This window comes from Physeter macrocephalus, chromosome 19 (assembly GCF_002837175.3).
Source record: "Physeter macrocephalus isolate SW-GA chromosome 19, ASM283717v5, whole genome shotgun sequence".
Taxonomy (NCBI): domain Eukaryota; kingdom Metazoa; phylum Chordata; class Mammalia; order Artiodactyla; family Physeteridae; genus Physeter; species Physeter macrocephalus.
In genome coordinates this window covers 16,882,211-16,900,584 of record NC_041232.1, presented here as the reverse complement: position 1 = coordinate 16,900,584, position 18,374 = coordinate 16,882,211, and the positions used below count along the sequence as shown (strand labels likewise).

Below are 18,374 nucleotides of genomic sequence, written 5' to 3'. Positions count from 1 at the left end.
TTGAGTGAAACTGCCAGAAGGTAAAGAAAGAGCTTCAGGCTGTAGAGCAGGAGATGATTTATCAGAGGCCCGAACAGAACCTCCCATTCTTTTTTTTAAAATTGAAGTGTAGCTGATGATATTGTGTAATATTGTGTTAGTTTCAGGTGTACCGCAAAGTGATTCATATATATATATTTCAGATTATTTCCATTATAGGTTATTACAAGACATTGAGTATTGTTCCCTGTGTTATATAGTAAATCCTTGTTGCTTTCTATTTCATATATAGTAGTATCTGTTAATCTCATACTGTCCTTCCTTTCCCCTTTGGTAAACCTAAGTTTGTTTTCTATGTCTGTGAGTCTGTTTGTGTTTTGTAAATAGATCTGTATTATTTTTTAGATTTGGATATATTTGGATATTTGTCTTTCTGTCTGACTTACTTCATTTAGTTTGATAATCTCTAGGTCCATCCATGTTGCTGCAAATGGCATTATTTCATTCTTTTTTTATGGCTGAGTAATATTCCATTGCATATATATACCACATCTTCTTTACCCATTTATCTGTGGATGGACATTTAGGTTTCTTCCATGTCTTAGCTATTGTAAACAGTGCTGCTATGAACACTGGGGTACATTTTTCTTTTCAAATTAGTTTTTGTCTTTTCTGAATATATGCCCAGGTGTGGGACTGCAGGATCATACGGCAGTTCTGTTTTTAGTTTTTTAAGGAACCTCCATACTGTCTTCCATAGTGACTGTACCAATTTACATTCCCATCAACAGTGTAGGAGAGCAGAATCTCCAATTCTTAACTGACCACTGTTTTTTAACTCTTGAGATCATATTCTAAAAGTTACACTTGACCCTTGAACAATGTGGGGTCTCGACCCTCCATGAAGTCAAAAATCTGAGTATAACTTAATTGTCAGCCCTCCGTATCCATGGTTCTGCATCTGTGGATTCAACCATTTGTGGATCCTGCAGTGCTGTAGCAGGTATCCACTGAAGAAAATCCACATATAAGTGGATCTGTGCAGTTCAAATCCATGCTTTTAAGTGACAATTGTATTATCCAAATAATCTGAAGTTACTTGTAACAGGTGATTCTGTTTGGTGTTTTCCATCCAAATTCACTCTTAATTTTCTCATGTACTGTGAAGCCATATGGAACATAAGCAGTTCTTATTTTGAGTTTATATAAAGGCAATTTATAGAGAGAATTCAAATTACATTGTCTTAAAAACTTAAGAGAAATTAAAAATTCTGGTGTATTATGTGTCAGATGGCAGCAATCCTAGCAAGGAGTCTGTGGAAGTCTAGTTATGTAGACACTGGATTCACACAGGTGTTAAGATCTACAGACTTGGGAAACACCTCAACTCCACTTGTCTAAGGACACGGGAAGACAGGTGGATCATGAGGTAATAATAATAGGAAACAGAAGTGACTGAGAATTTAAATCCTATGGCCCAGGCCCTGGCTAGGTGTTTTATAGGTAGCATCTCATTTATTCCTTATAACAAGCCTATGACTTAGGTATGTAAACTTTTTACAGAAACTGAGGCTTAGAGAAAGGTGAGGCAATACACTCCAAGGTCACCCAGCTCGAGTGACATGGGTCCAAGATTGGATCCCCAAGTCTGGGTCCAAAGCCAAGTTCTGAAACTCTCTCTGCACTACATGGGAGGCCAAAGCTCTATAGCCAAGGAAAACTGACCTCTTGGCAAGATTTAAACTCTTAGCAGAGATCCGTGATGCATGCAACATCCATCACGCCAGGAAAAGGGCCACTACTTTTAATGCTTTCTTTTTAAACATTTGCTACGGCTCACCTAGCAGGTCTCTAACAGCACTGCTCCCTCTTTTTTAAAATAAGAAATTAACTGTTTTGTAGAAATTAACTTCAGAGCCAACGTCGTTAAGTTGGAAGAACATGCAATTAAAGAGAGATTTCTAAAAGTTCCTCTACGTCATAAAAATAAAAATAGCTTTCAAATTGCTCTCATTCTATTTGGTATTAATTTTCTCCTCAATATTGTTTTAAAACAAGATCACTAGATCCTTTTGACATTTCCTCTTAAACTGACTCCTGTCAGTTTAGGGAAATTGGAAAGGACAGAAATGACCATCAAAAGGAACCAAACTGTCTGTTTTGGTCACTAAAGACAATAAGCTAAACACATTTAAATCAAGATGAAAAATATCTAGTAACCTCAAAAAGGTTTCCAGTATTGCTAGAGACAAATGTTACAATGGCTTAAATTAGTGTTTGTTTTTTAAAAATTTATTTATTTTTATTTTTGGCTGCACTGGGTCTTCATTGCTGTGTGCGGGCTTTCTCTAGTTGTGGCGAGTGGGGCCTACTCTTCGTTGCGGTGTGCGAGCTTCTCATTGCGGTGGCTTCTCCTGTTGCGGAGCATGGGCTCTAGGCGCGTGGGCTTCAGTAGTTGTGGCACAAAGGCTCAGTAGTTGTGGCTCGCAGGCTCTAGAGCGCAGGCTCAGTAGTTGTGGTACACAAGCTTAGTTGCTCCGCGGCATGTGGGATCTTCTCGGACCAGGGCTTGAACCCGTGTCCCCTGCATTGGCAGGTGGGTTCTTAACTACTGTACCACCAGGGAAGTCCTAAATTAGTGGTTTTAAAAGCACTTCTGACCCTTAGCCCTCAGTAAGAAACACTTAGTACACACACACACACACACACACACACACACACACACACACACACACCGATACAAAAGTTTCACAAAACAATATTAAATGTGATACACTCTGACATCTACCCTTTGCTGTCTAATAAAAATACCAGTTGTGGCCACCAAACTCAGTTCACAATCCACACCTGGAAAAACAGCAATTTCTATATGGAGCTAGAGGTTTAAAAAGAAAAGAGGTATCTTTAGGGGAATGCACCTGTACTGATGGCCTACTCTATGCTCTTATACATGGCCCCACTAAAACTATGAACCTCCAAGTGGGTATGAGCTTCATTTTCCAGAACAGACTCTGCTCACATACTACAGCAATTGTACTACCTAAGGCATCGGGGGACTGGAATAGTATTATTATTGAAGTCCACAGTGAATTTCAATCTTCAACTCCTCTCCTCCCCCACATTAACTGTTTATGAGGCCCATGACCAAGAATCTCTGCCAGTGAAACGCACGGTTACTGTTTCTCCCTGCACGTGCTCTACTGCTGGAGGTGCCAACGGACAGAGGACTGGTCAGAAGGAGGACAGCGGCAGGAACAAAAGGCTTGCATCACTGATTAACTTATGGATAAGTGACATTTTTTACTAGAAAACAAAATATCCTTTTCGAGCTTTTTATTTAGGGCTGCCCTTGCCTCTACCTTATTCCTACCTAAAAGTAGACACAAGTTTCACATTTTTAGCTTCCCTGCCCCTCGACTTGCTTTCCATGGGCACGTGTTAGGGAATGCAGTTAATCCTAAAGAATCTTAAAAGGCAGAGAGAATCCTGAGCTTAGCTCTCAAGGGTCTGCACAAAGCACCTGAGGTGGTCACGCTGGTATAGCTGTAGCAAAGCCCATTAGTGAGGCTGCATGGAGTTGCCAGTGCTCCTCCCTGGGAGCCCCAAACTTGACACTAAGTGGCAGCGACCTCTGCTCTGCCTTGTGAGTGCCATCAGACGCACCTCCTTCCCACATGGACTCCAATCAAGCCCTATTCAGAACAGTATGTCAAGTGACCTGAAGCCCCTCTGGAAAGGCACTTCCATTGCTTAGAAGGTTCCTGTAAGAATTTCATCATGAACTTTTCACCAAAGATCATTTTAAAGCTGGTGTTAAGCCTTAATGAAAAAACCTGATTTCTCCTCATTTGTAGGCATACTCAGAAACTGGGGCCCATGGGCCCGGCATAAAGTGAAAGCTTGGCCCTGCCTGCTAAGCTCCACGATAACACCAGCTACCACTGAGGTGAGCCCCAAACCCGGCTCTGCAGTCCCCCCATCTGAGGGCCCAGTTGCTGGTGAGGACTTGCAAAGTTATTAAAATAATCACTTTACAAATAATCATTTAAGTCAATCATTTTAAAAAATTTTAAAGCCTTTACTTACCACTAAGGGAATCACTGAATTATGAACATTGTCTCTAGGTCCTGATAATGGTTCCCAGAGCCCTAGTTATACACGAACACTCAGGCGCTCACTGGTTTTCAAAGTCCCTGGTCTGGAACCCTCAGGGTTCCTTGTACATGCTGGAGCCAAAGGGAAAACCAAGCAGGTGGAGCTCTGGGCCACTCTGGGCCGGGTTTCCACCAAAATCACATCACTTTTCTCTTCTATCCATCCAAGTAGTGAATGGCCTTTTCTTTAAAGCATTATTTTGTTAAATTTTCAAGACTACTGCCCTAGACCAATAAGGTGCCATGGTGACCACTTCAGCATCTCTGCCTAATTTTATTCCCTTCAGTTTCAAAGCACCATCTTGTTGCCTCAGGAGCCCATATTCAGCTCCCCAAAGCAGCTGTTCCCAAGCTGACAAACCAACTGGCTGACTGAAAGTACAAACCCTCATGCACATACTTCTATTTTTTAAATGGAATTGCACAAGGCACTAGAAAACCTGATTGAAGTTAACAAACAAACAACATCCCAACCCCAAAATACCAAGCCTTTAAGTCCAAGGTTTCTTTTGTTTCAGGTACGTAGCAAGTATTTTATTTCTTAACTTAGTATAGTATAGGGCTCAGCACAAAATAAAATTGTGTGTAGGGCTCAGCACACAATAAAATCTTCTTGATTTACTAATCCTAGGTGAGAATATATGTCTGCTTCCCTTCTCCTTTTAAATTATGCTTAGTTGATTACATTTGCAATAGCGTATTTCTGTCTCTTCCTTTTCCTCTTTTTGACTAACTTCATTCTCATTGTGGTCTGCAATTTCTTGTTCCCTGATACAACCTTCTGGGGCTAAGTCTCTAGCATAATAACAAGTCAGGTGTTTACTACTTCTCCCTGGAAACTTGATGTAGAGTTAGGTTACTGGGGTGAGCCAACTGATTCCAAATCTTTTCTTTTTTCTACCCCTTACTAGCCCCCAGCTTTGTTGAGATTTAACTGACATCTCACAAAGGTTTCTTTTTAGAGGTAAACCAGTTCTCTACCTATAGATGAGACCGAGAAGGAAGACTCTAAGATTCCTTTTTCCCTGTACTCTTCCTTCTCCCACCCAATATCAGGCTGTCCTAACATGTGGCATTTCAGCAGTCACCAAACCAGAAACTTACTTCCTCTGCTGTGTCCTTCTCTATCCGAACTATCTTGTTTTCCCAGTAGATTCGTTGAGACTCCAGCTGGCTTGTTAGTAAATATGAATACTACAAAAACAGAGAATGAACAACAAAACATAAGTCACAGTTGTCAGTCTCTGAAATTCAATTAAAACCTGACTTTTAATGACCTGCAGAAGATTAAGAGGAACATACAGAATGTACATTACACCTTGGTTCCACTCTACTCAATAAACTAGGCGAACACAGAGATGACAATTACACTTTGGTCCTCTGGGGGCTTACAATCTATAGGGACAAACAGAGAAATGTACAATTAAAAAAACCCTTAGGTTTCTGTTTAAGCTGACTTCAAGAACTACATGGTTTTAAATCAAAGTGTAACTCAAATCAGCTCATCCATCTGCCCCCTCCAGGAAGCTGTCCCCGTCCCTCCCAGCCCTGGGTTAATTGCCTCTCTCGGCTCCCACGACACTGTGCCTATCATTAACAGCACTTATGACATTAGCACTTAATCACCGGTTTGCCTGCCTCTCTCCTTGACTGGACTGAACTCTTTGAAAGCAAGGATTATAGCTTTATTTTTGTACCCCCAGTGCCTGGCACATTATGGATGTCAAGAAATGTTTGCTGCCTGAGTGCACAAATGAGTGAACAGTGCTGTGTAACTACAGAGAAAGGACAGGTGGCTTATGACAGTAGGATCCGGTAGGACTTCTGAGAGAAGGTGAGATTTGAGAAGACTCTTGACAGACAGACAGGAGGAGGAGACAGATTCCAGAGAACCAACAAGATGTGAGCTGCAGATGTTTAGAATTGCTTCAGAGATGAAGTGAGACCAATGAGGCTGGGGTGTAGGGTATCGAGAGATGGGGCCTATGGAAGGCTCTGGGGTATGATATCGAGAAATAAGAGCCAAGGAGTGGCAAGATCACATCTGCATTCTGGAAAGACCATTCCAGGAGACTGGAAGAGATCTAATCATGTTTGCAGGCCAGAGAAGAGAATGAAAGAGCAACAGAAAGAAAGGACAATTGGAAGAACGTATGTGTGTGTGTCACTAGAATGTATGCTCCATGAGGGCAGGGAGTCTATTTAATGCTGAGTTCCCAGCACATGGAAGAGTAGCTAACAGATGGCAACCCTCAATAAGTATTCACTGAATGAACATACTTAATTTGGAAGAGTTACTAAAAACTTAACATTAAAAATTTGAATTTTTGGGGGGGGACTTCCCTGGTGGTCCAGTGGTTAAGAATCTGCCTCCCAATGCAGGCGACGCGGGTTCGATCCCTGGTCGGGGAACTAAGATCCCACATGCCACGGGGCAACTAAGCCCGCGAGTGCTGCAACTACTGAGCCCGCACACTCTGGAGCCCAAGCACCACAGCTGGAGAGAAGCCCTCCCGCCGCAACGAAAGATCCTGCATGCCACAACTGAGACCCGATGCAGCCAAAAATAAAAATAAATAAACTAATAAATTAATTAATTTAAAAAGATATGAATTTTTTTCACATGAATACAATTTATTAATGGTAACATCAGCCCTATTTTAGGCCATTCCACTGACCTTAAAAGTCTAGAGATAAGCAAGTTTCCAAATGTCCACTTCCTCCCAAGGTTAAGATATTTGTTTTTAAAGTAATCATTTTGAAACTTATAAAATAGGACTCATGTTAAACTTTTCCTTCCTTAATATAAAATTTACACATCAATTTTATAGTAGATGGGGTTTACTGCTATGAGAAAAATAAGACTGTGGTAATTTTATTGCTTCCTCCATTATATGAATACCCTAAAAATGGCTTTCTTTATATAAGGGTCCAATTCATAAAAGCCAGCCCAATATATGGGAAAAAGCTTCTCAGCATGGAAAGATGCTATTGGGGTTAACTCATCCTGACCAAGTTTGCTCAATTTCCAACTGCTACTGTGAGGCCAACAGGAAGATTTTTTTTTTTTTTTATAACTTTTTTTTTCAAGAATATATTTTATTTTATTTTTTATTTTTTGGCCACACCGTGCAGCATGTGGGATCTTAGTTCCCCGATGAGGGATCGAACCCATGCCCCCTGCAGTGGAAGCGTGGAGTCCTAACCACTGGACCACCAGGGAATCCCCTCCAACAGGAAGATTCTTAACTTCCAGCTTTATCACAGCTATAGAGGACAACACTAATACTGAACTTGAGACAACCAGGAACATGACACTGAAGGTAATAAGGCTCAGTGAAACTTAGATTTTCAAAGAAGAAAATCAGATGGAATAAAAATATTTTTATAATTCTTCAGAGCAATACAGATCTTTAAAACAAAGCTAACATGCAGGGCATTATGGCAAAATTAAAAGCCCAAACAACCTTTCAAGTTAGAGTAGTAAAAAGCAGTAGACATAGGTATTCAGTAATTATTAATAAAATATCTTACCTCTAACTGTAAGGCATCTATTTTCTCCTCCTGGCAAGTATCACCCTCACATTCATACTGTACTATCTTTCCATCTGTTTTACTTGCAACCAGTCGATGGACATAATTATCTAAAGAAAAGAATGAGTCAACCAAGGCATGTTTCTTCAGAATGAAAAGGGTCTCCATAAGCCTTTAACTTTGATAAAATTTTGTTTTTACAGATCCAAATTAAATGCCTTGCAATATTTCTTTAAAAGTGGGTTAAATCATTTGAATTAAAAAAAAGAGAGTGAGAGGGCAGAGTGTAAGTATTAACTCTCTTCATCCTGTGCAATGCAGGCCATTCATAGGAAATAGTGCCCTATGGGGCACCATGAGAATTGGAGTTTGCCACAGCTGCCAGGAAGATTTCAAGCTGTGAGAGCAAGGGGAGAGGTTCTGACGGAGACGTTTACAGAAAGAATGAATCCAAATTAGAAAACGGGAGTGGTGTTCACCTCCAGCATAGTCCCAGACTCGATGGTTGGTGAGCTGCATAGCGTATGTGTGCTGGGTCTCCTCGAAGTGCTTATAGGCGTGTCGACTCACATACCGTCCACATCCTATGTGGCCACATATTAAACAAATCCACAGGTTCTGCCGAGAAGGAGGTAAGATCTTCATTAGTTACATAAAAACACATGACCTGGTCCACTGGGGTGGAAAGGGGAGAGCCTGACACAGGATGAGGTTTAGAGTTGTTTCTACAGGAGTTCTGAATAAATATGTTTAAAACCCAACAAGCAAGGATGCTTTTAGGGGTCAATTAGTTTTTCGCTCTGGATTCTATGGAACTCTATGTAAATAGCAAGAAAAAATAATCACAATTTATCAACAAAAGTCTAGGCATTTTCAAAGGCCAAAAAATGAAACCATAAAGTATTTTGTGTAGGAGTAAAATAGTTTGTGTATTTATATTTTTTGCCTGACCCTGGACAAAAAGAAAAAATAAAATCAGTCTCAAAAAGAACTGAAAAGAATTTATGCCACACTGGGCAGAAGAAAACCCCAGACAGTTAAAGCCTCCTGCGTTACTCTTCCCCACCACTCGTCACTTACTTCCTGAACGCCACACTCGAAACACTTATTTTCTTCTACTGGCTCTGGTGTTTGACAGTATCGGCAAACAGGGCACCTATAAAGGACACCAAAAATAATAATAATACAGATGAAATATAAAAGACAGCTGTCGGGGCTTCCCTGGTGGCGCAGTGGTTGGGGGCCCGCCTGCCGATGCGGGGGACGCGGGTTCGTGCCCCGGTCCGGGAGGATCCCACATGCCGTGGAGCCTGCGCGTCTGGAGCCTGTGCTCTGCAGAGGGAGGGGCCGCAACAGTGAGAGGCCCGCATAACGCAAACAACAGTGAGAGGCCCGCAAAACGCAAAAAAAAAAAAAAAAAAAAAAAAAAAAAAAAAAAAAAAGACAGCTGTCACAGAACCCAAAAGTCAAAAATGCAATTGTATATCCTCCCTCTCTTATATAATAATTTTAAGTTTATCGTAATTAAGGACATCATTCAAAAGACAATGCTTTCAAGCTATTCTCAAACAAAATGAAAAAAAAAACCCCACAAAATCTTTTTTTTTAATTAATTAATTAATTAATTTTTGGCTGCACTGGGTCTTCGTGCTGCATGAGGGCTTTCTCTAGTTGCTGCAAGTGGGGGCTTCTCATTGCGGTGGCTTCGCTTGTTGCAGAGCATGGGCTGTAGGCACACGGGCTTCAGTAGTTGTGGCACGCAGGCTCATTAGTTGTGGCTCACGGGCTCTAGAGTGCAGACTCAGTAGTTGTGGCTCACGGGCTTAGTTGCTCCGTGGCATGTGGGATCTTCCCGGACCAGGGCTTGAACCCGTGTCCCCTGCACTGGCAGGCGTATTCTTAACCACTGCGCCACCAGGGAAGTCCCACAAAATCTTGATAAAGCTGAGGATAAGGAAAAATCTTGATCTGCCTCATATCTTTCTCCACTCTTCTGTCTAAAGCTTAGGTAATCAAAGAATTAAATATTTATAGGTTAGAATTAGAGACGTGAGATGAGTTGTTAATTTTGTTACATGTCTGGCTACCCACAATGTATTTTTACTTCAATCTACCTTATCCCCACTTCTCAAAGTTTTAAATCATCCAAAATGTACCCTGTCCTCTCAAGGTTGCTCCTAAGAGTTGAAACTAAATTCTGTAGTAAATTTCACTAAAAAAAAAAGTTAATGTACTTCATGAAACACATACAACATTTTATCATACAATGAATTTCATGTGGAAAAAGAAACCAGTACTCGGTGAGTACTAAAGTTTCAATTTACAAAAAGCCAATAAAAATGGCACAGAAGCCAAACTCATAGATACACAGAGCAGAAAGGTGGCTACCAGGCGCTGGGAAAAGGGGGAAACAGGGAGATGTTGGTCAAGAGGTACAAACTTTCAGTTATGCAAGATGAGTAAGTTCTAGAGAACTGGTACACATCAATGTTGACTATAATTGACAATATTGTACTGTGTTCTTGAAATTCACTAAGAGGGTGGAGCTTCGTTGTTCTCAGGACAAAAAAAAAAGAAAAGTAAAAACAAAAAGGGAAAACAGTAAAGGTGTGAAGTGATGGATATGCTGACTTGCCTGGCTGTGGTGAGCATTTTACAGTGTTGATGTATATCGGGTCATCTAGTTGTACACCTTAAATGTATACAATTTTTGATTGTCAATTATACCTCAATAAAAATGAAAAAAAATTGAAAAAATCCATTAACCCTTATACTCAAGACAAAGTAATGCTAAGTACCAGTCACGAATATTTGTGTCCATTGGGCAAAAATGATAGAAAGTAGGTGATAGTTAAGGCTAAGTGAACTGGCACCAAGAAGAAAGAATGCTCAAGATATAACTAGTATCAGTTTGTTACCCTACTGAATAGATAAAACCAAGAAATGGAAATAAGCAGGAAGAACATTAAGTTCTTATCACAGATAAAGGACTATGTTTCCCAAGAGAAAGCTAAAGGATTTAGTCCGCCTCTTTCTTTAGTGCCAAAAGAGAAGACAGGACAAACTTGAAGAAGTAACAAAAGTGGCAGCTAGGGACTTCCCGGGTGGCCCAGTGGTTAAGAATCCACCTGCCAATGCAGGGGACATGGGTTCGAGCCCTGGCCGGGGAAGATCCCACATGCCGCGGATCAACTAAGCCCGTGCGCCACAACTACTAAGCCTGCGCTCTACAGCCCACGAGCCACAACTACTGACGCCTGTGTGCCACAACTACTGAAGCCCACGCGCCTAGAGCCCGTGCTCCGCAACAAGAGAAGCCACTGCAATGAGAAGCCCACGCACCACAACGAAGAGTAGCCCCCGCTCACCACAACTAGAGAAAGCCCGCGCACAGCAACGAAGACCCAATGCAGCCAAAAATAAATAAATAAATAATAAATAAATAAATTTATTTTTTTAAAAAAGTGGCAGCTAGGACGCCACAAGCAGTCTTGTCAAACGTAGGAACTAGCTCTGTGTCATCACTTCAGTCTTTGTGGCAGCTGTGGTAGTGGTGGGATAAGAAAACAGCAAACGAATTCTGAAATCTAATTTTCTACACTGTGCCAAAATGATCTTTCCGAAATGTATGATCCTGAGAATAAAAAGGAAAAAGGGGGGAAAATTATAAAAATAAACTTATCTGTACTATACAATTAGCACTCTATGATATACCATCTCATCTATTAAAAAATAACAGTGCATTCAATTCTCCCTGCCTTCCCTTCCAAAATAATTTTGAGTTGTAATCTTATTTTCCTGAGGAGATATTTGGGGAAATCCTCTCAGAATGTCCTTCCCTGACAAAAAACCACCCTTCGTGACCTGGTACCAATACCGCCTCCTGTAAGCAGCCCTTCCAGACCACCCCAGTGGGGCAGCTGGCTCTCTCTCATCTCCACCTCCAATTGCATGCATACATGTATGTGTGACTCTCCCTCAGCAGATCAATGTTCCTGAGGAGGGTCTGTGTTTGTTTCTCTCCCCCTCAGCACATAGCACTGTACTGTGCACATAGAGGCTCAAAACCCACTTGCTGAAGGCACTGTATGGTTTTGAGGGCAGCTGCCCGGCGGGTTGAATTCTGGACCGAGTTCTGGCATTCGTTCTCTACCATGACACTCTGAGCATGCTAATTTTCACCTCTGGGCCTCTGTCTCCTCCTCTGTAAAATGAGGAGGTTGGACAAGATGGTCCCCGAGGAAACTTCCAACTTGAAGATGCTATGGTTTTACAAAAATTAACTTGTACGGAAAGTAAAATTGGAGTGGCAGGAAACAAAGAAGCATCCAGAACTTAAATGGTGTAGCAGATGGATACCAGATACAGACAGACACTTTATGGAACACAAACATCTCAGCGTGGCTTTATTCAAGGCAAATTTAAACCTGGACAATTCTCTGAAGAACCCTCAAATGATACCCCAGAAGTGACCAAGGACTCTACAGAACTGGGGCAAGATTCTTCTCCAGGTAGACAAGCCATGGAAAAGCCAGGGTCTATTTATTTGCTCAAAGATATTTACTGAGCTCCTCCTACGCACCACGTCTCCTGCTAAGTGTGAGCGGCACAGCAGAGAACAGCCAGACAGGGTCCCTGCTCTGTAAAGCTGACCACTTGGGGGCAGAGAACAGAGACTCCTGTGGACTTTCGCCCCTCCTTATTCCTGGGCTTTGGAACGTGATATCCCCCTTCCCGTGCACACCCCCTCCCCTATACTGCCTTCTTGCCGGTTCCACTGTTCACCTGGCTAACTCCTGTTCAGCCTCCCTGAGATGCTGCCTCTCAGACAGCCCTGGCTGTGTCAGGGCCCTATTCTCTAGTCATAATGCTGCAACGCTGCTCCTTTGTAACACTTGCAATGGCTGTAATTTCACATTTATTTGTGTGATTACTTGATTCTGCACCTTCCTCTCTGTACTGGGAAACTCACGAGGCCAGCGTCTGAAGGCCACGAGGCCTTTCTAGCTAAGACCCACAATGTAGTTTGCAAAGGGAGCAGCAACCTCCGACTGAAAGAAAAAAAAAAAAGAAAAAAAAGGTAAAGGTTAACCTCAGTTCTTTGTCTGCACAATGCCAACCCTACAAATTTCTAGCTAAGACCCACAATGTAGTTTGCAAAGGGAGCAGCAACCTCCGACTGAAAGAAAAAAAAAAAGAAAAAAAAGGTACAGGTTACACCTCAGTTCTTTGTCTGCACAATGCCACCCTACAAATAGGGCCTCTGTTGCACTGGGAAACAGGAGAACATAGGTGTGTGTGTGTACCTCATACTTAGTGCCTCCTGTTACTACTGGCCACCGAGCCATCAACAACATGATAAATCCAAAACGTCAGATTGCTGTAGCCCAGCACTCTTTGATAAGTAAGCCAAAGTAAAGAGTAGACATGAAGTGCAGGTGATAAACAAGATTTTAGACCTGGATGTCATTTTAGCATGAGAGCCTCAAAGCCAAACTCCACCCCCACCCCCTCATTTTCTGGCTCTTCGAAGGAAAGAACAATTCCTGCTGCTTTGGGACATTCCGTAAGGGTTCAGAATCGGCATACTAAAAGGGACTTGGGCTAGGAACGCTGATCCTCACGTGAACTGAAGAAAGCAAAGAAGAAACACGGAAGGCCCTTCTATGTGACCTCTGCACCATCGTGGTACCCAGGTTTATAAAGTCAAATACTTGGAGTGATTCATTTTGCGGGGCAGCTGTTCTTAATTCTGGGAAAGGGTAAAAATGAGCTTTGACAGGGTAGGGGGGTGACCTCCTGCACTCACGTTGTGTCATCCCAGCGCTGCAGACACTGGCTGTGGAAGCTGTGGTTACATAAGGTGGTGAGAATGCCGTTCACGGATTCGTCCATGCGCTCTAGACACACTGTGCACTTGGGGAGCTCCGTTAGGTCCATCACAGGGAGGCTGGCCCCCTACAGGGAAACACCTCGAATAAGCCTCACTTGTCATCCACAGGTTCTAATTTTTTTTTTTTTTAAAGCAACAGTTTTCCTGTTACTTTTTGACTCCTCGCAGGATGTTCTCAATATTATTGCTTTGTGAAAATAAATTGGTTAAGATTTTCATCCGTGCAACAAATATTAATTAATCACCTCCTACAGTCCCAGCACTGTGCTAGGCACTATGGATACAGTGGCGAACAAAGCAGACAAGGATGCCTGCCCTCACAGAGCGGACATTCTAGGAAGGGAGACGGCTGCCAGAATCTTCTGTTACCAGACTCCTTGCTCTAACTCTGAATGGCCATGACTACACTAGAACACAAAGGAATAAAAGCAGGAGAACAGGAGTGTATCTGAAAGATTTTTCCACAGAGTAAATTAAAAGTTGACACTTTCCACTAAGTGATAACAGTATCAACAACAGTGATTTTATTTATTTATTCATTTAGCACATACTTATTAATTCCCTATGTGTGCCAGACACTGTTCTAGGTGTGGGACAATGGTGAGCAAAAACAGATTCAGTAAGTCCCAGACAACAAAGTCTGTCCCTGTCCTCACAGAGCTTAGACTCTAGTAGAGAGAGATACAAAATTCAAAATTTTAAAAAGTATAATTATCTATGGTTATAAATGCTATGAAAGAACAGGGTGTGAAATAGGGGGCATAACAATCTAGGTGGTCAAGAAAGGCACCTCTAACACAGCGGTGTCTGACCCAAGCCCTGCCAACTGTGGGACTATTGAGGCAAAGGTAAGGCGTACAAATAAGGACACACTGAGAAAAGTCACATTAATCTACGGTCCGTGAAGAGAAGATATTTACAGGAAATCTCTCAAGAAGCCATGTTCATTGAGAGAAAGGAATTTCTAAAACTGAGGCCTTGCCCAGCAACTGGCAAAAGGGAGGACTGATTTTATCCTTTGCCAATTTTTATTCTACCTAATCTAATGACAGAACAATCTAATCAGAACTTATTCCTATCAAGCTGAATTCAAGGTAAAAAGACCTTTAGGGCTACTTTTAAAAAAAGGAAATATTAAAAGCATAACCGAGCTGGATCTACTACTTTATACAATGATTCAAACAGCACGCATTATAGGAAAGCTTCCCATGGAGGGTGGGAGATCAGAGGAATCATAAATTGCTATCAAAGCAGAATCAAAAATCAGGACGAGGATTAAGGGTTAATATTTCAAACAAAAACATTTCTTTTAGGCTCCAGGCAATGTTTCATCCATCTGGAATAGATACATACTCAATTTCAACAACACAGATAATACCCTTTTTAAAAAAAAATACTTTGGACAATTTTTAAAAATTGAGATAAAATTCACATATATAAAATTTGCCATTTTAAAGTGGTTTTTAGTATATTCACAAGGCTGTGCAACCATCGCACCACCATCTAATTCTAGAACATTTCTATCACCCCCAAAAGAAACCTTGTTCTTGTTAGCAGTCACTCCTCACTTCTCTCTCCCCCAGCCTCTGGCAACTAATCTATTTTCTATCTCTATGGACTGGCCTATCCTGGACATTTCTGCAGATATCTTAACTTTCAACTTTATACCATTCTGATATGTTTATATCAAATATAAGAATTATTCACACTTACATCTTCAGATTTCAGTACTTCAGCCCTCTCCACATAGACCAGCTGGCAAACATCATCTTCTATTGAGTTGAACTGGCGGCCATTGCATGCCATGTAAAAACTATCTGCATCAGCCTAGGTGAACCAGTGGGGAAAAGGAAAAAGTTAAGAGAGAGGTCCTGAAAATGTGCTTTCTATTCAAGATGCATGGCTTCAATTATTCTGTTCTTCAGCTTTTAAAAGTTATACTTAGGAGAGAAAGCAGCCACCAAAAGTAACATCTATGGCAGCAGGTTCACAGGCTAACTGAACCCTGCAGGTCAATATCCTGCATCTCTACAATTTTTCCTGATACGTGATAGTCTTACTGAAACTAGCAGAAGCTACTGAAGTGCAATAAACTGACAGCTACTACAATTTTAATACATATTCAACCAACAATGGTCGACGTTTCCCTTGATATCATTTTTTTCCTTTCTTCTTTTTTTTTGCCTCTAGTCAGCACTTTCACAGCCACTGAAGTCAAGCCTATTGGGAACCAAATCATAAGCAATGATTGTTACAGAAGAGCTTTTTTTTTTCCCCCCAGCCACACCACATGGCCTGTGGGATCTTAGTTCCCCACCCAGGGATTGAACCGGGGTCCCTGGCAGTGAAAGCGCTGAGTCGTAACCACTGGACTGCCAGGGAATTCCCTACAGAAGAGCTTTTTAAAACAAATGTCAGCATCTATGTGAGAAAAAATAGAGGACCAGTGGAACTGGCATGGAGTGAAAAGCCAATTCCTTCTTTTCAATAAACCCAATAATAATAATAATAGTAATACATGATAGATAAGGATCCTATCAGGAGGTTTTAAGCAACTAGTGTGTAACACCAAAAGCAAAACTTCTGGCCAAGGTCAAGAGGTCCAAAATGAACCAGCCTTTAAAATACTAACAATCTTGTTCCCTTGGAGTGGAAGACAGATAAAAACAGGGCAAACAGTCCCCTGTAGGTAAAGCTGCAAAGGCACATGTGCATTTGTGAATATGGACACAAGTAAATCAAATCTTCCAGTCTAGCCTTAGTAGAAAGTAACGAAGAGACAATTCCAGCTTTTAAAACTCAGCAATTTTTAGAGGCAGCTGAGAGGCCAAGGCTTATCTGGGTTTCACTCTCACACAGGCATTAGCCCAAAGATAGGAAGTTGTGTGCTTTGGCCTCACCAGTGTAGACAAGCTGCCTGACGAGAGGAAGGGTGTTCTGCAAAAGGAAATGCCGCACTATCAACCTCAAGGACGAGATTCAAGCTGTACCAGGCAAAACCAGTCCTGGCCGTCTACCCTCATAGGGTCTGAACCTTACAGCCACTTTAAGCTTTTCAGCAGCTTTTCACTGCATTCTGATGATGTAATTCAAGTGTGGATTCTTAATTACCTATGCTTTCTTAATCTGACCAAGTAAGCTAAGCCACTAAGGAAGGATGACCAATTCTGAACACAGATTTTTGCAGGGACTTTTTTGGGGGTGGGGTGGGGAGGCTTTCCTTCAGGAAACAACCTGTGTATTTGAACTTCAAAATGTTAAAAGCCAGTTCTTGGACAATAAATCTCTTTAACGCTAAGAAGCAGCAGCCCCAAACGGCTTCTCCCATTTTTCAAGAGCAGTAGATATGTCTTGAAATGCTTCTGGATGAGTAAGCAGCCCAGGGAGCAACTGGACTCACGCAACGAGGGAAATGAGGGCCTCCGGCACCACCAGGAGCCGCTGCAGATGTGGCTGCTGAGAACAGCAAGCCCAGCCAAGACCTCTAGCTCTGCAGATGCTCCCTAAGTGCCCAAGCCTCCTCAGAGGAAGGGACAAGGTTTGTGATACTGGGGATATGACAAAATCTACTCAACATGAGATAAATTATTTCTTTCTTGGGGGAATTATCTATACCAAGGAAGTATACTTTTTGAACACACTGTTATCTTCTTTAAAATCTTGGTATTGGAAATGTCACTTCACTGGCTGGAATATTTACTGAGTACCAAGCACATGCCGGGCAGTGTGCTATGCAAAGGACAAGAGCAGGGAACAAAATCCATGTGGTTCCTGCTTCAACTCAGCACTGAAATGCACAAAAGCCTGAAGCTAACTGCAAAAAACACAGAAGAAACAACTCTTGTTTAAAATGCCTGCCTGCACTGTATAGAGCCCCAAATTTATTTATTTATTTATTTATAAATGTATATATTTATTTTTGGCTGTGCTGGGTCTTCATTGCCGAGCACAGGCTTTCTCTAATTGCAGCGAGCGGGGGCTGCTCTTTGTTGCAGTGCACGGGCTTCTCATTGCGGTGGCTTCTCTTGTTGCGGAGCATGGGCTCTAGGTGTGCGGGCTTCAGTAGTTGTGGTGCCGGGCTTAGTTGCTCCGCGGCATGTGGGATCTTCCTGGACCAGGGTTTGAACCCTTGTCCCCTGCACTGGCAGGCAGATTCTTAACCACCACGCCAGCAGGGAAGCCCTAGAGCCCCAAATTTCAAGAAACCCAGCTTTTGGTTTTTTTCTAGTCCTTTGATTTTATTGTTCTTTTCTCACCATAAACTCAGAAAAAGAAAAACCTATTATGATCAAGGTTCCTTTACTATCACAGTGATCACATTTTTACTTCTGAGAACACATTTTTACTTTTCAGAAGAGCTATCTCCTGGGCTGGCCTAAGCATATTTAGTGAAAATGAGTCAACATACTCCATTGAGAGGTTATCTGTCCTTTTTTGTCCCAAGGAACTACAAAACTGAATCCCCTTCTATTTCCCTGTATCCTTAATTACAAATTCCTTACCCAAAGACTAAAATTCCTAAGGGGCACAGTACAACTCTGTAGGCACATCTAACACCTCCAGCATAAAGAAAGATGAGGCCAACAGAAATTCAAGAAATGATAAAAGACATAGAGAAGGCCTATTAGTTCTTAATAAAATTCTATGATGAGAAAAAGAAAGGAATAAGAATATAGTTACCTGCCCAAGCCATGGAGTCAGGCTGCCTGTGTTTGAATCATAACTTGGACACTTACTAGCTATGTAGCCTTAGGCAAGTGTCTCACCCATGTCTGTTTCCTCAATTATAAAATATGAAAATAATGACACCTACC

The 18,374-nt window shown here is 41.8% G+C and overlaps 1 protein-coding gene across 2 annotated transcripts in view; it reads right to left on the bottom strand.

The window, feature by feature from the left end:
- Nucleotides 1-18,374, bottom strand: part of BRAP (BRCA1 associated protein) — a 30,812-nt gene that overhangs the window by 4,751 nt on the left and 7,687 nt on the right. For both annotated transcript variants that reach the window (XM_024120713.3, XM_024120712.3), the window contains 6 exons: nucleotides 15,274-15,387; nucleotides 13,477-13,625; nucleotides 8,748-8,823; nucleotides 8,147-8,285; nucleotides 7,668-7,777; nucleotides 5,238-5,327 (listed from right to left, as the gene is read on the bottom strand). In XM_024120713.3, the coding sequence (XP_023976481.1) occupies nucleotides 5,238-5,327; nucleotides 7,668-7,777; nucleotides 8,147-8,285; nucleotides 8,748-8,823; nucleotides 13,477-13,625; nucleotides 15,274-15,387 (678 nt within the window). The remainder of the gene's footprint in view (nucleotides 1-5,237; nucleotides 5,328-7,667; nucleotides 7,778-8,146; nucleotides 8,286-8,747; nucleotides 8,824-13,476; nucleotides 13,626-15,273; nucleotides 15,388-18,374) is intronic.